The sequence below is a fragment of the Tetrao urogallus genome, assembly GCF_951394365.1.
Source record: "Tetrao urogallus genome assembly, chromosome: 1".
NCBI lineage: Eukaryota > Metazoa > Chordata > Aves > Galliformes > Phasianidae > Tetrao > Tetrao urogallus.
This window is the reverse complement of record NC_136813.1, coordinates 191,690,240-191,712,048: the sequence shown is the minus strand read 5'-3', so window position 1 is coordinate 191,712,048 and position 21,809 is coordinate 191,690,240. Positions and strand designations below refer to the sequence as shown.

The 21,809-nt window shown below is 40.3% G+C and overlaps 1 protein-coding gene across 1 annotated transcript in view; it reads left to right on the top strand.

Moving 5' to 3' along the window:
• Window positions 1-21,809, top strand: part of CHCHD3 (coiled-coil-helix-coiled-coil-helix domain containing 3) — a gene marked incomplete at both ends in the record, with an annotated part of 164,814 nt that overhangs the window by 39,478 nt on the left and 103,527 nt on the right. Inside the window, one exon of the mRNA XM_079549075.1 lies at window positions 16,583-16,727. Coding sequence (XP_079405201.1) covers window positions 16,583-16,727 — 145 coding nt within the window. The remainder of the gene's footprint in view (window positions 1-16,582; window positions 16,728-21,809) is intronic.

Genomic DNA, 21,809 nt, shown 5'->3' with positions numbered 1-21,809 from the left:
AGATGTTGGCAAAAATCTGTAGGAGAGAAAAGAGCAGGATCTCATGAGGACAGAAAGAAGGGGAGCGTCCCGGCAGGAAGCAGTCAGGATCGCTCGAGGGAACTCACCAAGCAGAACTCGTGGACCCTAAACCAGATCTGGTCAAATATGCGCCCGTAGGTGTCCAGGTCGAAATCGACCCAGCCACACAGCACGCACGCTGCAGAGGAGAGAGCAAATGTGAGCAGCGGTGAGCAGCTGGCGGGGCCAGGTGTCCCTGAGGGCCGTCCCCAGGGTCCTGCTCTGTGCCTGCCGTGCTGGCTGGAGGCGGTGGAGGGGAAGGGGCCACGGCAGGCCCAAGGCAAGGCAGCCACAGCCCAAGATGGGCCCCCTTGCCAAGGAGCAGAGGGGCCCTGCCCCAGGCCTGTCTGGGAGCTCCTGCCTGCCCCTTCCTCCCCTCTCAGCTCTCAGCAGCAGGCACAGCCCCAGCACCCCTCTGCCCAGTGTCGGGAGCGGGGCTCAGGGATGCTGCGCTCTCACCTGGCTCTTGCGAGTCAGAGAACTTCCGCTTCCTAGCATACATCGTTTGCGTCGACGGTGAGCACTGCGAGAGTCCCTCCTCTCTCCACGCCTCACCAGGCCGCAGTGACTCTGCCTGAGCCCGGCAGCCTTTGCTCTGCTCCAAGCTTCACGCGTCACAATGGCCGCTCTGTGACACCCACTGTGACATCACGGTCACCGCCTCATGGGCGCGGGCCCTTGGCTTCCAAGCAGGAGGGTGGCAGCTCCACCAAAGGTTTCTGGGGGCAACCTTTCATAGAATCATAGAACTGTAGAATCACAAGGTTGGAAAGGACATACAGGCCCATCTAGTCCAACCGTCCTCCTGTCACCATTCGTACCACGAGCCACTAAACCATATCTCGTAGCTCCTCATCCAGACGCCTCCTGAACACTGCCAGGGACGGCGATTGCACCGCCTCCCTGGGCAGCCATTCCAGTGCCTGACCACTGTCGGGGGGAAAAAGTTTTTCCTCATGAGTGTGAAGAGGAAAGGGACCTGGGGCTGTTGGTTGATGCTCGGCTGAACATGAGCCAACAGCGTGCCCAGGTGTCCAAGAGGGCCAACGGCATCCTGGCCTGCATTAGCAATAGCGTGGCCAGCAGGAGCAGGGAGGTGATCATCCCCCTGTACTCAGCACTGGTGAGGCCGCCCCTCGAGTACTGTGTTCACTTTTGGGCCCCTCACTACAGGAATGACGTTGAGGCCCTGGAACGTGACCAGAGAAGGGCAACGAAAACGGTGAGGGGTCTGGAGCACAAGTCTTACGAGGTGCAGCTGAGGGAGCTGGGATTGTTTAGTCTGGAGGAGGCTCAGGGCAGACCTCATTGCACTCTACAACTTCCTGAAGGGAGGCTGTGAAGAGGAATTTGGCCTCTTCTCCCAGGCAGTAAACAGGACCCAAGGAAATGGCCACAAGTTGTACCGGAGGAGGCTAAGATCAGACATGAGGAAAAAGTTTTTTCCCCCCGACAGTGGTCAGGCACTGGAATGGCTGCCCAGGGAGGTGGTGGAGTCGCCGTCCCTGGCAGTGTTCAGGAGGCGTCTGGATGATGTGCTGCGTGATATGGTTTAGTGCTAGTGGTGGCAATGGTAATGGGGAACGGTTGGACTAGATGATCTATAGGTCGTTTCTAACCTTGTGATTCTGTGATTCTATGATTCTGTGAATGGTATCTCCACCACCTTCCTAGGCAACCTATTTCAATACGTCAACAGTCTTTCTGGAATGTTTTTCCTAATAGTCACCCTGAGCCTCCCCTGGGACATCTTGATGCCATTATTTTTTACACCACTACTGTTGCTGTTACTTGGAGAAGGGGCTGACTCCCACCTTGCTACATCTCCTTTCATAGAGTTGTTGAGGCTCATAATCTTCTCCCCTGAGCCTTCTCTTCTCCAGGCTAATTCCTGGTTCCTTCAGCTGTTCTTATAAGACTCATTAAGCTATTTTTTAAGCAGAATATGTGATGCCTTTGTGGTCCTTTTCAATCTAGGTCATTCTATGATTCTTTGATTCTATGATTCTACGTCATGCTGATGATGGCTGATTTTATTAGTTTATAAAGGTTTTGCATTCTGAGAGACAGAAGAAAAGAGAGTTTTGAAAAGTAAGAATGAACATCAGTGTATATAATCAACATAATAAAATTTATCTCATGTCAGCCTTCCAGGCTACTGGATTCATGAACTGAAATGCACACAAGAAATACTTAAATATCTGGCAAAGGAAAAATGTGTTTTCTGACAGGAATTGTACATAAAATAGTACTTACCATTTTTTGTCCTTGAATGTGGGGGCAAATTCAACCTTTATTTATTTTCAACTATACCAATTATATTAATGATTTTACAGTATTTTTTACTCGACAGATGTTTCCCAACTCTTGTTATATGATTTCATATATGAGGCATGTTAGTTCTATGCAGAATGAGGTGTTTTTGCAAAATGCTGGTGATTTTCAGTCTCTTCGATACTGCAAAAAGTTTATTTTGATCAGGTCTTCCATATGTATCTGCATATAATATGCCAGGTGTATGTCTGTGTGCAGTTTGCTCATGTACAATTGTCCCAATTCCCTATGCTTAGTTCTGCTAGAATTGTCCTACACTGTATGTTCTGTGATTCCAGCACTAGTTTCATCTGGGGAAATAAGAAGTAATTTTAGTGTAGGGAAAGTCTCAAAAGTAGACATTTGTTTGGACATTGGCCCTTCACTTTCTGCTTCTGGTCTAAAATTAGGGCATAAGACAGGTAGGACATTTTAAGGACTGGCACTGAGCAGTGTGTGAGTGTTGCTCAAGATCTTATTAAAAGGATCTGATGCAGGTAGATCTTATGATAGTATGTCTTAAATCTTTTTTAAAATCTCTGATCAGACAGTCTCAACCTTGAAAGTTTACTTTTAGTTAAATAAGGGTCATGGCCACGTGTGTTCTACAGACAAGCATTTCTAGTGTAGCCTTTACCAAAACCAGATACTTCTCTGTCTGCTCAGCACATAAACAAAGAGGTGGAAGGGTAACCTCCCACTGTTCTTCAACCAAGGTCCAGTGGGGTTCACTGAAAGATCCAAAAAATGTACTTGAGCTTCTCCCTGTGATTTCCTTTGAGGTAGAACAAGAAAGGTTCGTGTGATCCCTTGCAAAGGGAGTTGGGTGGATGGTGATTATCAGTAAATGAGAAATGGTATCTGGATATCAACAATTTCAACCTGCAGTTCCAGAAGAGAACTAGCAGCTGCAGTAGGAAGAAGATTTTTGTGTCTTCAATCCACTTTGTAGTGCAGTTACAGATACAATCCTCGTTATCCCTTCCCTGGATTGGCTTCTGTTTTGGTCAACAAAAGAGATAATTAGTTGGGCATGGCTCTTGATAGCTCTTAAACGTAGCTATGCTTTGACTGGCTCATCTCCTATGAGTTCCTTGGTAAACTTTTGCCTTGAAAAGCTACAAGAAAAATGCTTTCTTGAATAAGACAGACCATAGATTTTCCAACATTCCATGCTAATGACTTGCTGAAGTCTGCGGGGTTCCATATGACATCGTATTTCATCTGTCATTAGCAGGATGAATTATTACAGCCTCTGTATTTCTGAACATACCTGCTTAAAGAAAATCTTTCTAAACTCTAAATCAGCTTTTAAAAATATATACACACAGTCCACAGAGGTGGTTCTCAGTGGTGGGTTATTAGATTGCAGCCATTCATTTCTTACTCCTTGTGTTTGGAAGGGGTCTCTGTGTAACTGTGATTAACTTTTCGATTTAATTGATACTCTCATGAGTCTGAGTGCCTCCTCCCGACCTTGTTTTGTCATGTCTCAGCAGCACATCGTATACATGATGTGCTCATAGGAAACTTCATGGAGTGGACAGCTTTTGCAGAAAAGTACAACGAATTCACCAGTGCAAAAGTAAAGTGAAGGAAGAATGAAGAGCAATATTAGAGAAGAACCCTTTGGGAAACTACACACCAAAAATGTTACATTAAAATCAATACTGGAGCTTGACCTTTTTGCAGTACTGTGTATTTTAAAGCTTACTATTGATTTCTGTTTTAATAACATGTTTATTTTAGTTTACTGGCATTGGTCTGGAGAATGTAAGAAAAAGTGAAATGATTGATTTATTTAAAATATTCATTTTATATTTTACTGAAGAACATTGTAACTTATTTCATTTTATATGGGTTGTGCATTAAATATGCTGAAAAATCTTTTGAATAGATTTTTTTTCCTTCCTAAAGGATTCTTTTTTCCAAGGTAATTAGATACTCAATTTGACATAACTGGCTTTTTCTCCCAGTATTTTTTTTCCATAAAGGACAAAAAGCCTCTTTGTTAGTAAGAAAGGAGTTATAATCTAGTATTCTATTAGAGGGACCTCTCAGTAATGTGAAAACACTCAGAAAAATTGCATCATCTCTACTGCTGACTGTAGGATAGAATCCTTCCATGGAAGAGCTTCCATGGAAAATTCTTATTCCACGGAATAAGAATTTTCTGTTTTCTCAACCAAATGATTGCACTGCTTTTAAAAAGCAGCTTGAAGAATTTTACTCAGTTGGTAATCAGATTGGGGAGTGCAAGAATTGTCACAGCAGATTCACACCAGAGGCTTGCCTCCTCTGAGAGTCCTTCTGACAAGCTTTCATGGATTCACAGAATGGCCTGGGATGAAAAGGACCACAGTGATCATCGAGTTTCAACCCTTCTGCTGTGTGCAGGGTCGCCAACCACCAAACCAGGCTGCCCAGAGCCACATCCAGCCTGGCCTTGAATGCCTCCAGGGATCCAGGGCATCCACAACCTCCTTGGGCAGCCTGTTCCAGTGTGTCACCACCCTCTGGGTGAAAGACGTCCCCCTAATATCTAACCTAAACCCCCCTGTCTCAGTTTAAAACCATTCCCCCTTGTCCTACCACTGTCCACCTTCGTAAACAGCCGTCCTCCCTCCTGTTTGTACGCTCCCTTGAAATACTGGAAGGCCACATTGAGGTCTCCCCACAGCTCTCTCTTCTCCAAGCTAAACAATCCCAGTTCCCTCTGTGAAGAAAGGCAACCTTTCTTCACAGGAGAGGTTCTCCAGCCCTCTGATCATCTTAGTGGCCCTTCCTGTACTGGGGGCTCAAGGCCTGGACACAATATGCCAGATGGAGCCTCACAAAAGCTGAGTGTAGGGGGAAAATCACCTCCCTTTCCATGAAGTACTGCAGAGCTTTGAGCGATGTTCAAATACAATTGGGAGAAACTGCTTTTAGAGGGAGGTTTCTTGATTACTGTTGCCATTCCTGGGGTAGAAAATGGTGTTGCACACTGGAGTGAGGAGCTATACGTGTCACATAGAGCTCTGCTGTCGGTGCTGCCACAGTTGATGGAAACTTATTCTGTGTCCATACACTTTCGTACAGTATAACTTGTCTTCCATGAATGCTGGGAAGATTAACCTTTCCCTAATATAATATTCAGTATACTGGGGGAAAATAATTGACTACTGATTTGAGAGAGCAAAACTTGGATATTTACTGCAACAAACAGGACTTTGGAAAAGAGAAGATATAAATTGCATATGAACTGGAGAGAAAGACTAATCTAATGACATCCAATAAGGGCCTCCTATCTCTGAACTTGACGTGTAAGTTTGTGTGACTCTTGTTCCCCATTTTGAAAGTGCTCAGCTGGTTACGCAGCAGAGAGAGGACTTCAAATAGCAGTCAATAAGATTGTTGAATAAGCTTTTCTGAAGTGCAAAAAGAGATGCATAGTGGTTTGGTGACAACTATTTGTTTGCCAGAACAAAATATTCAAGTTTGATGTGCGACTGAAATCATAAAAATAAAATAATGACAATAAAGTAAAACCTACTTGCATTGCCTGCAGAAAAGGCCAGTTCAGCCTTGGGACTGGGGAATACTCATGGAGAAAAGAGCGTATTTTGCACTGGTTCCTCTAATTGAGTTTCTCCTATTCTCCCTTTGTAGTTAATTTCTCCTGTTCTCCCTTTATAGTTATACCTCTTTCTCCTTTTCACTACAGAAGTACCCCTGTCCTGTCACATCTAGCAGAAGGTTTAGATGTGAACTTACTCTGTAATGTTACTGAGGTCCAGAGGATTGTGGGGTAACTGCTCTGCCAGAGGAAAGGAAGGGATGAGCAAGGTCAGGCCGGGTCAAAGCTTTTCAAGTGTGAGAAGAAGCCAAGACTAAATGTGAAGATGTGAGATTTGAGCACAGTTTTGGCTGTAAAACAAGTACTGTGGACAGGTGAGATATTGTAACTGATCCACTGTCACCAGCCTACTGTTAAAAATGATTATTTTATGATGGAGGCCAAGTCAACTTCAGAATGGGGCTGTATCACACCTTCTGCTTTTTATAACCTCCAAAGCATAGCACGTGATCCCACCTGCAAAATGCGAAGGGAATGAAAATACTGATGAGACTGAGAGTTTGGAAATACCTGACTGGTTTTCTTTGTTATTTTCTTGGAAGAAAAGAATACTATTTGGTGATGGTAGAGTTACTCTCCACGATTTTGTTATTGGTCTTATTCTCCATTAATGCCATTATGCCTAGTTCTCAGTATATGCAGAGATGAATTTTGGAGGAGTGGATGGAAATAGGAGAAAGTGTTGCTATAATTCACTCCAACCTTTATAAACCCCCATTTTCAAGGGGTTTATTTTTCACTCTGATTTTAAAACTTGGCGTCTCAACTGACAACTTCCATTCAGAGCTTCATCTTGATAAGTTTATTTCTCAGGGAGATTGGAAAATGACTTCAAGCCACTGGGTTTATTTGGAGAGAGCATCAACAAAAATAACACTGCTTCGAAGTCTCAGATTCAAGTAGGGAGGAGGGCAAATGTTTCCCCCTGGCAATTTAAAACAAATCTTTGCTTTCAAACTGCTGAGCTCTTTCGTTTTGAAGAGTAGCAAATGAGTAGGCAAAGCAAAGAAACACTTAAAATAATAACAATAATAAAATGTGGTAACTGTCCCTTCACTTTAATGAAGAATTAATCTTGTCATAATTTCATGACTGCCTTTGCAGATCCCAAGAGGAGTGATATTAAATTGGAAAGTATTTTCAGCTGGAGTTATGAGAATATCAGGAAAAGTCTCAACTAAATACTTACACAAATTATGCAAAACAGTTTTACTATTCTGACTTATGTTCCTTGCATGCCTCTGGCATAAAGGTAGAAATTTGTTCATATGTTCTGTCTTTATATAATAGTGATTTATATGCACATATTTTAAAAATGGTAGACTTAAGTGGTATAATTAAACCCCCCCACACACACACTTGGACAGTCTCCCCTCTCCCCTACTCACTCTCCCTCTGCTCAATCACTGCCTTCCTTCTGCCAAAAAAAAAAACGAAGAGAACCCACAAAACACAAAGAACACTAATAAGGAAATTCAACTGAGCCAACTTCTGCAAGGGATCAACAGACTGAGAATGGCCACCTTCCATATTGCACCAGGTATTGCCAAGCTGTCCATGGAAATCATGTTTGTAAGTTGAGGGCTGTATATAATGACTGGTTTTGAAATTAGTGTCTTTATCTCTTGATCAAGAACTGGCATATAAAAGAACATGGCCATTAGTAAAGCTTTCAATTGACAGTTATGCTGAGGCTGAAGGGCAGCTGGAAAAAGGAAGTTAATTGAACATTCAACTGAAGTTATTAGTCAGATTGTCATGGGTGATTTTGAAAGTACAGCATTTGAAACAGAGGATAATTGGGAGAATGGAAATAAATGGTTAAGTGGGTAAGGTGGAACGTAGTTTTACCCAAGATAAATTGTGCAGATTATGGTCAGTGTGTTACACTACCCAAAAAAAGAAAGACAGCAACCCAGAATTCCTGGTGTAGAGCAGCTAACTTGATATTTTGCTCTCTTGCATGCTGTTACTACTGGATATGAAAATGCAAGAACTGTAGAATGATTTGCGACCGATCAAAGATGAGATTGTAATGGGATGAACTGGAGAGGGAAATTAACATTATAGCAGAAGTTTACTTGCTGCTGATGCTTTCATATTTTCACTAATATTTCTAAGGAATGGTTCACAAATTTTATGTATGTGTGTGGTCTGCATTAAGAAGGGTCATCACGAGGAAGAAATGGATATAGAATCAAGTAGTGGAGTTCTTGTTGAAGTTAACAATGTGGAATACAAACAGAAAAAAAGAGTAGTATAGTATCCATACTGAAATCTCTATGGAGATACATGAAACAGGTGATTATGAATATTTCTTTCTTCATGTTAACCCACAAGATCCAGAGCTGCTCCAGCTCTCATTAGATGACAAGAAGGAAAGCCTAACCCACATTCTAAACACATATATTCTCATTTTCTTTCTTCTCATTTGTTTCTGTATTTTAGTTTAAAGCTTTTGATGACGTTTTTTAAACTCTAGCATTTTTACTTTGCCTTGCTTCTTTTCTATTTTACCAGTTCTGATTCTGTCTTTGTTAATGAGATCTGTTCAGCATGCAGATCGTAGAATTAGGGAGTCATAGAATGGTTGGGAGGGACCTTTCAGATCATCAGGTTCCAAACCCCGCTTTAGGCAGGGATGCCTCCCACCAGGCCAGGCTGCTCACAGCTCCATGCAGCCTGGCCTTGAATGCTTCCAGGAAGGGGGGCATCCACAACCTCACTGGGCAACCTTTTCCAGTGTCTTCTTTCTTGCTATTATCTAGTCTCAATCTACCCTCTTCAGTTTAAAAGCGTTTCAAAAGCCACTTGGGTAGAACAAAGTTACAGGAAAGTTGTATTCCAGTCTTAAATTTGGAAGAGGTTTCTGTTCTCCTGATATTGATGATATTTTCTCTCAGCTTTTCCAGAAATCAATTCAGGATGGATTTTTAGAGAGAAGGGTTGCTACCTAAGTTAGAAGTAGCCTCTTTCACCTGTAGTATGCAAGACCTATGTGAATTGAAATTAAGTTTTTAATGTTCTCATTTTTTAGGCAGAAGTTTTTCACTCAGAGGGTGGTGACACACTGGAACAGGTTGCCCAAGGAAGTTGGGATTTGGACAGTTTGGTTTTAAATCTCTGTCCTTGGCCACGCTTTGCAGAAGAAGATCAGCATTAGATAGATAATCATAGAATATCCTGACTTGGAAGGGACTCCTGTGGATCATATAATATAGCAGATTTGGCAGTCAAGTGAATACTAGAATTGGAGCAAGAGAGATACCCATTTCACACTTCTCAGACTCCAGTTTAAGTTTAGGTTAAAGGTTTTCCTGGTGTCTCTAGCATCTTTTCAAGTTCCTTGTTAGCTCCAGTGATTTTCAACCACATCTTTCTATGGCACATTCTGTATGCATTCATTAAATATTGAAACTCAGTACTCGGAAACATTATTCATTCATTAATATTGCATCGTAGCCTAAACTGCATTGTTCAAAACATTTTTGGATGTTATGCAAGTCCGTCAGAATGCATTAAAAAACTTCATTGCATCAAACTAGGCAAAAACCACGATGAGCGGTTTCTACTGTAAACATGTTGTGCTCTTGTTTTTAATTATTGTAAGCTTTCTGGGTTGAGGAGGTGTCGTATAGAAAGGAAAATGTTCAGAGATCATGAAAGATGAAGGATGCTGGATTAAATTAACAGTAATTTAAAAAACAACTAAGTGTACAGATGTACTTCTTCAATGCTGAAATGTTTTAGCTTTGTGTCTTCTTCTATGGGCTTCATCCTTCAAGATCACTTCCAGCATTTAATCCCAAAATATCTTTACATTTTTCTACATTTTATAGAAAAGAAGATGATTTTCTTGATAGTGGGCTTTGAAACAGGAAATACTTTGTTTTGGTTGTTGAAGGTAGCGAAAAATGACAGAGTTCACACTCTAAACTTGAATGAGTTTATCTTGGATCACCAGAAATCCATCAGATTCTGTAACTCAGAGACTGTAATAAAGATGCAACAACTGGCAAGTAATCATTTCCCTAGAAAATAACAGAAAGGATATGTTTTGCTTTGATAGTGTAATAAATTTTCAATATCTGGAAATAAGAAGGGCTGAAAATGATACATCACTGTATTTGCTTTTAATACTGTAGTGTTTACCAGTTTGGGGTTTCCTGTGGATGTGGAACAGTTCAGAACAAAGTCTGTCATGGCTGTCGAAGCTGAAAGCACAGAAGACTGTTGGTGTTATTCTGTTTGTTTGTCATTTAGATTTTTAGCATTTTCTCTGTGTTGCTGTTTTTCATGAATTAAAGGGTGCTTTTTTGTTAATGACAACCTCTAACACCTGCAGATGTTTTCTCAAGAATGACAGAAATGGATTTTTTGGAGTAAACAAAAGAGTGATTTCTTCTGGATTGCGAATTAAATTATTCATCTTGTTAGTGTGGCTTACATGGTTCATGCTGTGCAAGATTACAGTACCATGTCGTAATTTCATGTGGTTTCATTAACAATTCCCTTTTCTTGAACTCTTTTTAAAAAATGGATCTAAAAAGCATGAAAGGTTTTCTTCGGAGTGCAGTGAAGTTGTTGGTTTTGGGTTTTTTTTTTCTTTCCTGGAAAACATATTTATATTTCTTAAAAAGAGATTTTAGCAAACGCCACATTTAGAGGGGCTTTGCTATTTTTTCCCTTGAACTTCTAATTCTGCTTCACAAGTGTTTAGAGACTGGAACTAGTTGGGTATTTCAACTTTTCTCCAATTTCTTTGATGGTCAGATGTAACTGTATTTGGAATATCTGTGTTTAGGAGACAGCTTGGTTTTCTACTTACCACAGAATCACACAATTGTTTGGAAGTTGGAGGGGACCTTGAGAGGTCCCCTAGTGCAACTCCATGCATGTAAATTATGTTGTTATTTAAAATACATTTAACAAAAGGATTCCTGTGCCTTAACACAAAGAGAATCATATATATCATTATAGGCGTGCACTGATATGTTTTTCTATTCAGTGTTCATCAGTTTGGATTTACTGAAAGCATATATCCAGAAGGATGGGAGCTGGCAGGAATATGTTATTTTGAAGTATCAGAGTTACAAGATGCCTATCCAATAGGTTGTGTCAGTCCCTGGCTGCATAGTTGTGCTCTCTGAAAAAAACTAGGTTGTATTAACACTGAACAGGTCCAGAAATTGAACTTTGTGTGTACTTGATTGTGAAAAAAATTAGGATGGGATGCATGCATTTTCCTATCTTCAGTGTGTACGCAGAATCTTCACAGAAATAGCAAAATGAAACTAACTTTTTTTTAAAAACTGTTGCTTTGGTTAATGAGATTATATAGTTAATACTTTTAATTACCTATCAACAGATCTATGGACAGATGGAGATATCACAAAAATCAGTGTTAAAATCAATAGGAAAAGGAAGAATAGGAAAGATATGGACCCACTGTTTAGTAGGGCAGGGTGTCTGGTGACTAGGGACAGAGAATAGGCTGAGATCCTCTGTGCTGTCTTCATCTCTGCCTCAATCTATATTGGAAAATCCAATGTACAGGAATCCGAGGATGCTGAGACCAACACGAAAATGTTGGGATCTGATCACTGATGAGTGATGATAGCATGGAGAAGAGCATTGCAGCCTTCCACTACCTAAAGGGAGCCAGTAAACAGGAGGGGAGTCAACTCTTTACAAGGATAGACAATAGCAGGACAAGGGGAAATGGTTTTAAGTTGAAGGAGAGGGAAGATTTAGGTTGGATATCAGGGGGAAGTTCTTTACTATGAGAGTGGAGAGGTGCTGGAACAGCTGCCCATAGAGGCTGTGGATGCCCCATCCATCTCTGGAAGGCCAGGTTGGATGGAGCCCTGGGCAGCCTGGTCTAGTATTAGATATGGAGGTTGGTGGCCCTGCATGTGGCAGGGGGGTTGGGGCTTCACGATCCTTGAGATCCTTTCCTACCCAAGCCATTCTGTGATTCTATGATTCTATGATTCCATGATTCCATGGCTTACTTTGGTAACTTAGTTTGGATCATTTTAGGAACACCTACACAAACTGGACATACACAAATCCATGAGGACTGATGAGATTCTGAGGGAGCTGACTTGTGTCATTGTGAGGCCACTCCCAATTTGCTTTGAAATGTGATGGTGGTCAGAAAAGCTTCCTGAAGATGGTAGGAAAGCAAATGTCACTCTCATTTTCAAGAAGGGCAAGCAAGAGATCTAGGACTAGGACAAGAGGCAATAGAAACAAACTGGAAAACGTGAAAATCCATCTGAATAGTGGAAATTACAAGGCCAATGTTCAGAGAAGGCTGCCCAGAGTCTATGTGAAGGTTCCAACAGAGGAGATATTTGAAACCCAAGTGGACATTGTCCCAGGTAGACTGCCTTATCTGCGCCTGCTTGAACAGGGAATTAGAGATGATGGCACAAAATCCCTTTCAGCCCAAATGATGGGGTGATTCTGTGAGAGCTGCAGGCTGTGCTTTTCATAATAAAGCAAGAAACAATTGTCATGTGTTTACAAGATGTGTGAAAGAAGTTACCATGTAGAATTCGTGAGTGTTGGAAGACCTAGAGGTAATAACAAGATAACTTAATAGTGTAATAGTGCAGTGCAAGAATAAACGCTTTTCATGGCATTAACTCAGAGCTCTGAAGTTCTTAAAGCCAGTAGAAAGGGAGGAATTTGTGGTTTCTGTATATAAGATTGTATGCTGTAGGACAGTTGAGAGTATGAAATACTGTGAAGTGTGAATCCAGACTTCAGTATGAGTAGGGTTTTGGTACTTTCAGATAGCACTATGGAAAAGTGATAGGTTTGCATCCTTTATTTCAGTAAATAACTGCTGTAACTAGATGGCTGTATGCTTCTTGAAACAGTATTTCATAATTATTTGGAAGTATTTTATTCCAGCTATCAACTCTGTAGAAAAATGTATAGCAAGCAGCCTTATCTGCTGCTTCAGCAGCTTTTTTAAAGCTCTTTCCTTATAAATGATCAGTGTAATGCATAATGTCTTTTGTCTGTTAACTAAAGCTTTCGGCTTTAACATGAGAGCTGTTATACTGAGCCTTCAATTGTGTTGTAATTAAAAATGCCATTTTAAGTGGTCTGTTTCTATGGCATTCTTGGAGTAGTGGACTTTACTGTCAAATTGTGCTATTTAATTGCTTATCAACTGCAGATACTGAGTTATTTATTTATTTTACTTTTGGCTAGGTAATAATATAATTTATTACGGTAGATTTAGCTGATGTTTGCTTTCATTCGGCAGCAGTACATGTTGAATGCCAGTAAAATGAATTTGTAATGTCAAGGAAGGAAACTACTGTAAGTTGATGCAAGCAAATGTTTGAGATCAGAATGTAGCCGCCTTCTGTTTGTTTCATTAAGCTTCTACAAGCTACCCAATTATGTAACTCAAATAAATGCAAATTACTTCAAAATCCTACTTCTTATTTTAAAACTCCTGTGAATTTAAATCAGTTGTGATGGGCATTTAGGACATTGTTTGTGGATGAAAGTTGCCCTAAGTGAAAAAGTCTAGGGGATGCTCTAGGAAGTTAACTAGTTGTTGTTTGTTGTGTAGATACGATGGCATACATTTCTGATCTAGTGGTTGGCAACCCTGCACACAGCACGGGGTTTGAATCTAGATGATCATCGTGGTCCTTTTCAACCCAGGCCATTCTATGATTCTGCGATCGCATGAATGAGGATTAAGGTAGAATCACAGAACGGCTTTGGTTGGAAGGGAGCTCAAAGATCATTTACTTCCAACGCTTCTGCCATGGGCAGGGTTGCCAACCACTACATTGGATAGGTAGATAGGAAAGACTTTTTGCCTTCGGGTGCTGTCATGTGCAAGTCATTACATAATTGCATAGTATGCCTTTTTAAAAAAATTACATTATAATGCCACACCAAAAAATGAGCAAAATTTTTGTGCTCCTTTCTTTGGTTGAGATGGTCTAAGTGCCTTGTTTACAGTCGAGGCATCTAAAATCAAAGTACCTAATCTATTCTCTAGTGCTTTTTCCCTGCAGTAAACCTGTATTTTGTCCTTTTCACCTGTTGGCCCCTAAATGAAGGTGTTGGAATGGGTCAAGTAATAATTGAGCTTGGAAACTATGTGAATGTTCCATTCTCCAGAATATGAACTTACGCAGTGGTCTTTCAGGTAGAACAGGGGCAGCAGTGAGATTCTTTTGTTTATTTTATTTGTTCATTAGCTTTCTTTTTTTTATCTGGGTGAAGTTGATCGGTTTTTGCAAAACGTTTCTGTGGCTTAGCACCAAAACTGGAAGCTGTAGGGTGAGCCAGGGAATGCTTACAGTTTTGTGGCTGGATATTTATGCTGATGATGTTGTACCTTTCTACCATTATAAGTGTGTTTTTAAAGAAACGGGGAAATCACATTTTTAAGGAGGAAGGATGCTCTGTAATAATCCAGAAAGCTGCTTTTGGGCAAGCTGTTACAAACACTACAGCACAGATAAGATCTTTCCGTTTTTGATGTGAGTATCTCACATCATTTTTATTGGTATTAATGAGCTAGCTAATATTTAACATTCTTTTATTCATCAGATACTTGGAAAGAACACATCACTTATCTGTTTAGTAATGTCTTCTTGATCTTACATCTGCAGTGGTAGCAAAAGAGGTGAGGGAGAATGGAACATGTCTTTGGCCACTTCAGGTCTGCTGTCCTAATTCTGTTCCCTCTCAGCTCCTTGGGCTCCTTTCTGAGAATGGCCTTGGCCCTTTAGCAGCCTTTACAGATATAGTCTGACTTCATATACTTTAATTACCGTGCTGCTAGGTGTAATATGCACAAAGAACCAGGAGAAAAGCATGTACGGGAAGTAAAATCTATAAAGGGTGAGGAAGGAGTTTACTTCAATCTCTGGGAATGTTAAGTGCTTTCTCTGTTGTTTCTCCTAAGAAAAAGCTGCTGAGATGTCTATTTTGACACTTTTTAAACAAAACATTATTTCTCCAATGGAAAAGACGACCAGAATGTTTTGACTGAAGCACTGATTGTGTGAACGATTTGATACACCAATGCTTTTGGAATAATTTGGGGGACCTTGGGAAATCACTTAATGGAATTTGGTCCATGTCTACATAATCAGACTTTTCCTAGAGTAATTGAAGATGCCGCTTAATAAACTTTTTATAAAGACTCCCAGTTGGTTGCTGCATTTCAGAGGGTTGTCTGAGCACTGAAGTAATACATCTTGTAATTGTCTTTTTCCCCCCCACCCCACTTAGATATTTTCCCCGGGGAAGAATCTAATGTACTGTAATGCTCATACCTTTTACAAAGTGACCCTACTCATTACGATTTGCTCTCCGAAGCTCCCTTGACAACATATAAATGCACTGAGAATCCTTAAGCTTTGTCTCCTTCACTCCTGGAAAAAATCCATTTGAAAACTTGTGTTTAATTCTGCCATTACAGCTCTGAGTTCCTGAATGTCAGCACCTTGCTCTGTGTCACAATGCACGCTCAACAGATAGATTCTAATAGCTATATTCTAATAGCTGTCCTACTTATACCTACACATTTTCATAAAAAATAGGTGCAGTGTGCATAGTAAATGTTTTGAGTAAAGTTATGTTTTGTGATGTGTAAATGTTCAGACCTGATTGTGGCCTTCTGGTACTTGAAGGGAGCATATAAACAGGAGGGGGAATGGCTGCTTGCAAGGGTGAATAGTGATAGGATAAGGGGGAATGGTTTTAAACTGAGACAGGGGAGGTTTAGGTTAGATATTAGGAGGAAGTTTTCCACACAGGGGGTGGTGACACATTGGAACAGGTTGCCCAAGGAGACTGTGGATGCTCCATCCCTGGAAACATTCAAGGCCAGGCTGGATGTGGCTCAGGGCAGCCTGGTCTGCTGGTTGGCGACCCTGCACATAGCAGGGCATTGAAACTTGATGATCATCATGGTCCTTTTCAACCCAGGCCATTCTGTGATTCTTTGAGTTTCTGGGGCTGGTGGTAACTGTGTTAACTCTATTGCAGTAGGTTCTATAGCTCTTTTCATTTCCTCTCAAGTTGCTGGGAAATGTTTATTCTGATTGTTTCATCTGTTTCCCAGCTCTGTAAGCAGGTACCACGTTTAGGTTGATGGTGTGTCTGGAGATCAAAAAACATTATCCCGCTGCAGAAAAGAATGGTGATTTTAGGAGAAAGTTGGATTGTGGGGCAGGGAAGAATTTCCTTGAAAAAGCATTCCTTAAAAACAACAAACTGAGTACTTCTGATAAAAACAAACAGAGCTCTGTACATACCCATAGTACTCAAAGATGCTTTTTCACAAACCCTTGAACGATCAGTGCTCAGTGTGATTTATGAAGTAGCGTTCCTAAGTCTTGTTGATTTGTGTTTTTGTATTTTGATGCTTGAATCTGAAATAATCCGGAATTTCATGTGAATTCATGTTCTGCTGTTTTCAAAAGCCTGTAATAATTTGTTACAGGGACTGCTTTCAAAGTGATTGTGTTTACATCTCTTAAAATGAATTTAGATAATAAGCTTTCCATCTGAATTTCCCTCTGTCTTCTGTAGACTGAAACAAGAACAAGAGTATGTACGTGACGAGTTTGGCAAAATCCTGGAACGAGAAAGGATTTCTTCAAATGAGCACCTGACCCGAGCCATCCTTCGTGAGAGAGCTGCGACAGAAGAGGAGCGTCAAAAGGCGCAGCGCTTTGTAAGTTCAGGATCTCGTAGAATGCTTGCATTTCTGAACAGCCATCTCTTCTGACTTGTTTCAAACTATTAGTAGAAGCAGAAAGTGTAAATCACAAGTGTTGCCTTGTGATTTATTTAGTATAGAGTAGTGCGATAGAAGAATAGTTGAATAATAGTAGAATATGATAGAAGAATAGTTGATGGTCTAGGTCAGTCTTTACTATGAGAGTGGTGAGGTGCTGGAACAGGCTGCCCAGAGAGGCTGTGGATGCCCCGTCCATCCCTGGAGGTGTTCAAGGGCAGGTGGATGGGGCCCTGGGCAGCCTGCTCTGATATAAAATGTGGAGGTTGGTGACCTGCCTGTGGCAGGGGGGTTGGAGATTCCTGATCCTTGAGGTCCCTTCAACCCAAGCCATTCTATGATATGATTCTATGAATCTGCTTACTAAGTTGAATTATCGAAGAGTTACAGAATACAAGATCCTCTTCCATAAGTTAATTACTTTCATATTTCAAGGAAGTCCATAATATTCCTCATTTGAAAACTGACTGTCAATAAGGAATCAAAAAGTGTAATTTTGAAGTCTCCTTCATGCTAGAAAACAAAAAGAACTGTTTAACTCTTGTTGATTGCCTCAAACCTTGGTACTGGCTTAGTGAGAAATTCTGTATCAAAGAATCCTATTTTAATAGAGCTGCTGTATAAAAACTTCTGGACAAAGAAGTTACAAAATGCAGCTGCCTGTTTTCTTTTGAAAACGGACTACTGTATATTTCAGTCAATTTCAAATGTCTGGCAGATTCATAGTTTCCTATGTAACATTTCCTTGGTATATTGAGTCTGTACTGAGCTTTCCTAGGAGCAATAGTCATTATGCTCTGAGATACAAATATCACTTAGGATTTCTTTTAAGGTTGCCAGAGTATAAATGATTAACAGATCATTAACAAGAGTTTCAAATAACTTACAGGAGCATTCCTTTTAAAATACAGTGGATTAGTTATACCAACATCTATATAAATATCTGTATCAAAGATGAATTCAAAGCTTTCTAAGAGCTACTGGGGGGTAAGAGAGGCAACCAGTCACTTCAGTAATCAATAGCTTTATCTGTGCTGTGTAAATACAAATCTGTTGCCTCTACTATCTTTCCAAACCATCTGTGACTTAAATCTCAAACAAACAAAAACCAAATAATAAAAAATTATTAGATAAATTATTAACATTTTGGAGTTTGGGGGAAAAAAGGAAAATGGAGGGGAGTTATGTCTAAGATAGAGCTTTAGTCTTATGCCTTTAACCCTCGGGTTGTTAATGTGAAGAATGGATAAGGGCTTTGTGGTCTCAGCCTGATGGAGAACTGAAGAGTTACATTGGGGTTTAATATTTGCAAGACTTACCTTGAACTTTGCATCTTTCACTTAGTGCTGTGCTTAGCACTGTGCTTTTGTGAAGCATGTGATGCCTTTCTCATCATCCCAATGCCTGAGAGATACCTAATTATGATATGAAACAGGTGTATTCAGTTATTATGTTGATTGTATTGTTAATTTGCACTTATTCTAGAATTTTTAAGGTAGAACTGCCTACATGAAGGAATCACCTGTGAGGTTTTAAAAGATCCTGGAGTTCTCTGGTGAAGTTCCCTATGTAATTCTGCTGAAACTACTGTAATTTTTTGTTTGTTGGTTTCCACCATAGTTTGTTATTAGCTGTTTATTCATCGAATGTATCCAACTTGAATTTATAACATTTGCAACACGAGGATACGTCTGTGTGCTCCGTTCTTCAGGTGGAGTGAGTGATCCCACATGCTGGTTAACTGCTAGAGCGGGTTGATTTTTTCATTTAGTCCAGATTTGATCACATCTGTCAGATTCTTTATTGGGGAAAGGACTAGTGTTTAGGAAATGTCAATAGCATTATCTTCAATGTTAATTTCTTTGCTGCTAAATTGTTTAAATAGTGAGCAGGCAAAGATGGTAAAACAGGAAGAATGTTTTTGTACAAAGGCTGCTAATTCAGCTTTAACAAATAGACGTGAAATTGTTAGATTGAAGTAATATTTCCCAGTCTTAAACCATTTAAAACTGGCTGCTGCTTATAGGTTCAAACAGGAAACTTTTAAGTATTAGAACACCAAAAGTTGGCATTGGCTCTTCATACAGATGAAGAAAATTGGCAAGATGAAGCTGACAGCTAAAAGAGTAAAAGCTTTGCAGGTGATAAGAAGTAAAGATGTCATTTGTCTTTTTAAGCAAAAGTGTTGCAATTTTGAACAAAGATATCTAAAGGAATCCAGCAGAGCTTGAAGAGCAAGGTAAGGCAAAGGAATGCACCCTTAAAAAATTGGAAATAAATTTTAAGTGAGCAGAATGAGCACGTTAGGCTAAATATTAAAAAACCAACCTCCCAGAATATTAATTGTGACTAGAAGGGTTCAGTCACAGAATCACTGACTATCCCAAGTTGGAATGGACACACAAGGATCATGGAGTCCAACTTCTGGTTCCACACAGGAGCACCCAAAACCCAAACCCTACATCTGAGCATGTTGTCCAAATGCTTCTTGAGCTCTGGCAGCTCAGGGCCGCGCTCACTGCCCTGGGCAGCCTGTTCCATGCCCACTGCCCACTGATGCAGAACCTTTCCGTAACCCTCAGGCCCTATCACTGTCACCAGAGAGCAGAATGTGTGTGTGCAAGCCCACAGACTCCATGGAACTGAGATCCCAGCAAGGACTGTAGAGTCAGAATATCTCTGGGGAATGTGATGTGTGATCAGAAGAGATGAACCCATAGCAGCAAAACAATTCTGAATTAATTCTTTCATATATGCCTTTAAAATGGAGGAACTTTGCAAGCTGCCGTGCCAGAAGTTTTCTTTGCAGAGATTTCCTCAGACAAAGCCATTGATCTGAAGATTCAGTAGAAAACACTAAGGAAAATTGATGGTTTTACCAATAACAGCTCTTCAGGCCTGGGTGGTATTCATGAAGGCTTTGAAAGAAACTTGATGATAGATGAGCTAATGATAGCTGAGCTACTTACATGCTGTGTAAGCTCTTAGGGGAAACTCCCTCAGTACAGGGTGAGGAATTGGCTGATGGGATATCAGCTTCTTAAAATATGATTCTGGGGGAGATCCAGACACATAAAACTCAGCAGTTCTGATGTTTGTACCAAGCGAGGTAGGAGTGATAAAATTTAGAGTCGAATTTCCAGATCCTCAGGTGCAGAATGTGCTTGAAGCTGTGCTTGAGAACTATCTGTAGCAGTGTAGCATGTCAAAAATATTTCTTTCTTCCGTACCCTTAGCACATACAGGGTGATATTTCTTCTGTCCATCCTTCCTGAGGGAGGACTTCATAATGGATTAAGGCATTTATTTCAGGCTGACCACAGAAGAATTTTGATACGGGATTGACCCCCTCTGAGTCTGTGTAGTGTTCCATACTTGTGACTGCTCCAAGAATACTTCCATTGTGTTTATGCAGGCAGCAGACCTGTCTTCCTTTTCACTATTTGTGGTTGGAGGCCTTCACTACACATCTAAGCATTGTGGATAGTTGAGCTGGGCACAGTGTTGTTGAGTGCCTTTCAATGCGGTAGCTTTGCCATAAACAGTGTATTGATGTTCCATCACTGCAGTCATTATGAGAGCCAGGGTGAGACACAGAGAACATGTAGGAAAAAATCAATAGTTATCCAAAGTGCAGAGGACCTGTTGTATTTCCATCTCCTTGTAATGACCTGGAGTTTACTGTTAACATGTTTGCTTCACTGTCTGGACTGAAACAAGCTGTCATTAAGACCCTATATGTTAGAAAATGCTTTTATTGAGCTGCCAATGACATTAAAGTCTCATTTCCCTTTGAAGAGGCACAGAAATATTGTTCTGTTCATTTGCTGTAACCATAACATTAAAATTTGATTACTGCTATCATTAGAAATCTGTATCCATACTAATATAATTATATATATTTCCCCATGTATTGTTCAGGCTTTCACAGAAGTACCTGTTAGAGAACGAAGTCTGGCGTTGCTGAGGTATTTTCCTGTTGTGTAAATTATTTGCTATATGAGTCTATTAATAAGCTCTGTTCTCAAAAAGTCAAACTGGCAGAAGTATCCTTACTTTAAAAAGCAGTTTCTGCACTTCAGGTGTATGTGGTAATCAATCTATTGGATTTTTGAGGTAGGTGTAGAATTCTTTTTTTTTCTTTTTCTTTTCTGAGCACTGAAATCAATAGACAAAATACATTCTTTGATATGTTAGAGCTGAAGCACGTTGAATTATGATAGGAGTGAATTTGAGCTATTGTCATAATTGAATACGTTTTGTTAAAATGGAGCGTTTCCATCTTCTCTGTCTCAATGTAAGGATATTTTCCCTGTCATCCTTGGGTGGCACGTCCATATCACTGTGTGTGCGTGCTGTGCAGCCTTTCCTTTAGTGTTGCATTTATTTTTTCTGTCCCCAATTCATTAGCTTTTTCAAGAGGAGGTCCTCTATTTTCTCTAAGCAGATTATGTGCTGACTCTTCCTGCTCTTTCCAAACAGTCCTGTGCTAACCATATTTTAAGGATGACTTCACTAGAAAATACCAGGGGGAAGAATTACTAAACGAGTTAAAGCATTAGTTCTCAGGAGAAAAGAAGTCTGTTTACAAACCTGCAGTATTTATTACATACCTCATTTAGCTCATTCATCATTTTAATAGAAAAATGAATCTTTTTAGATGATTCTGAAATAATTCGAGGTAAACTACATAGCCTGAGGCAAAACATGATTGCTTACTGCAGAGAGGACGAGGCTGTTTCTGGCAAGTACGGAATGATTGGTGGCTATAATTTACAATTTATGACAGTGAAAATACTAAAGGCTCACACTTGAAAATTAGACTTAAGATTTGAAAACAACGTGGTGCAGAGCTAAACCTAGTGACATTTATTTTGTCTCTCGTTCTTCAGTTTTATAATGTAGAAGCATTTGTACTCTTTGAATGCTTATATTTTTTCAGATCTACTGGTAAGATTTGATTCAGTTTCACGTGGTACTTTGTTGCCAAGTGCTTTTTCCCTTGCCATTTAGAAATAG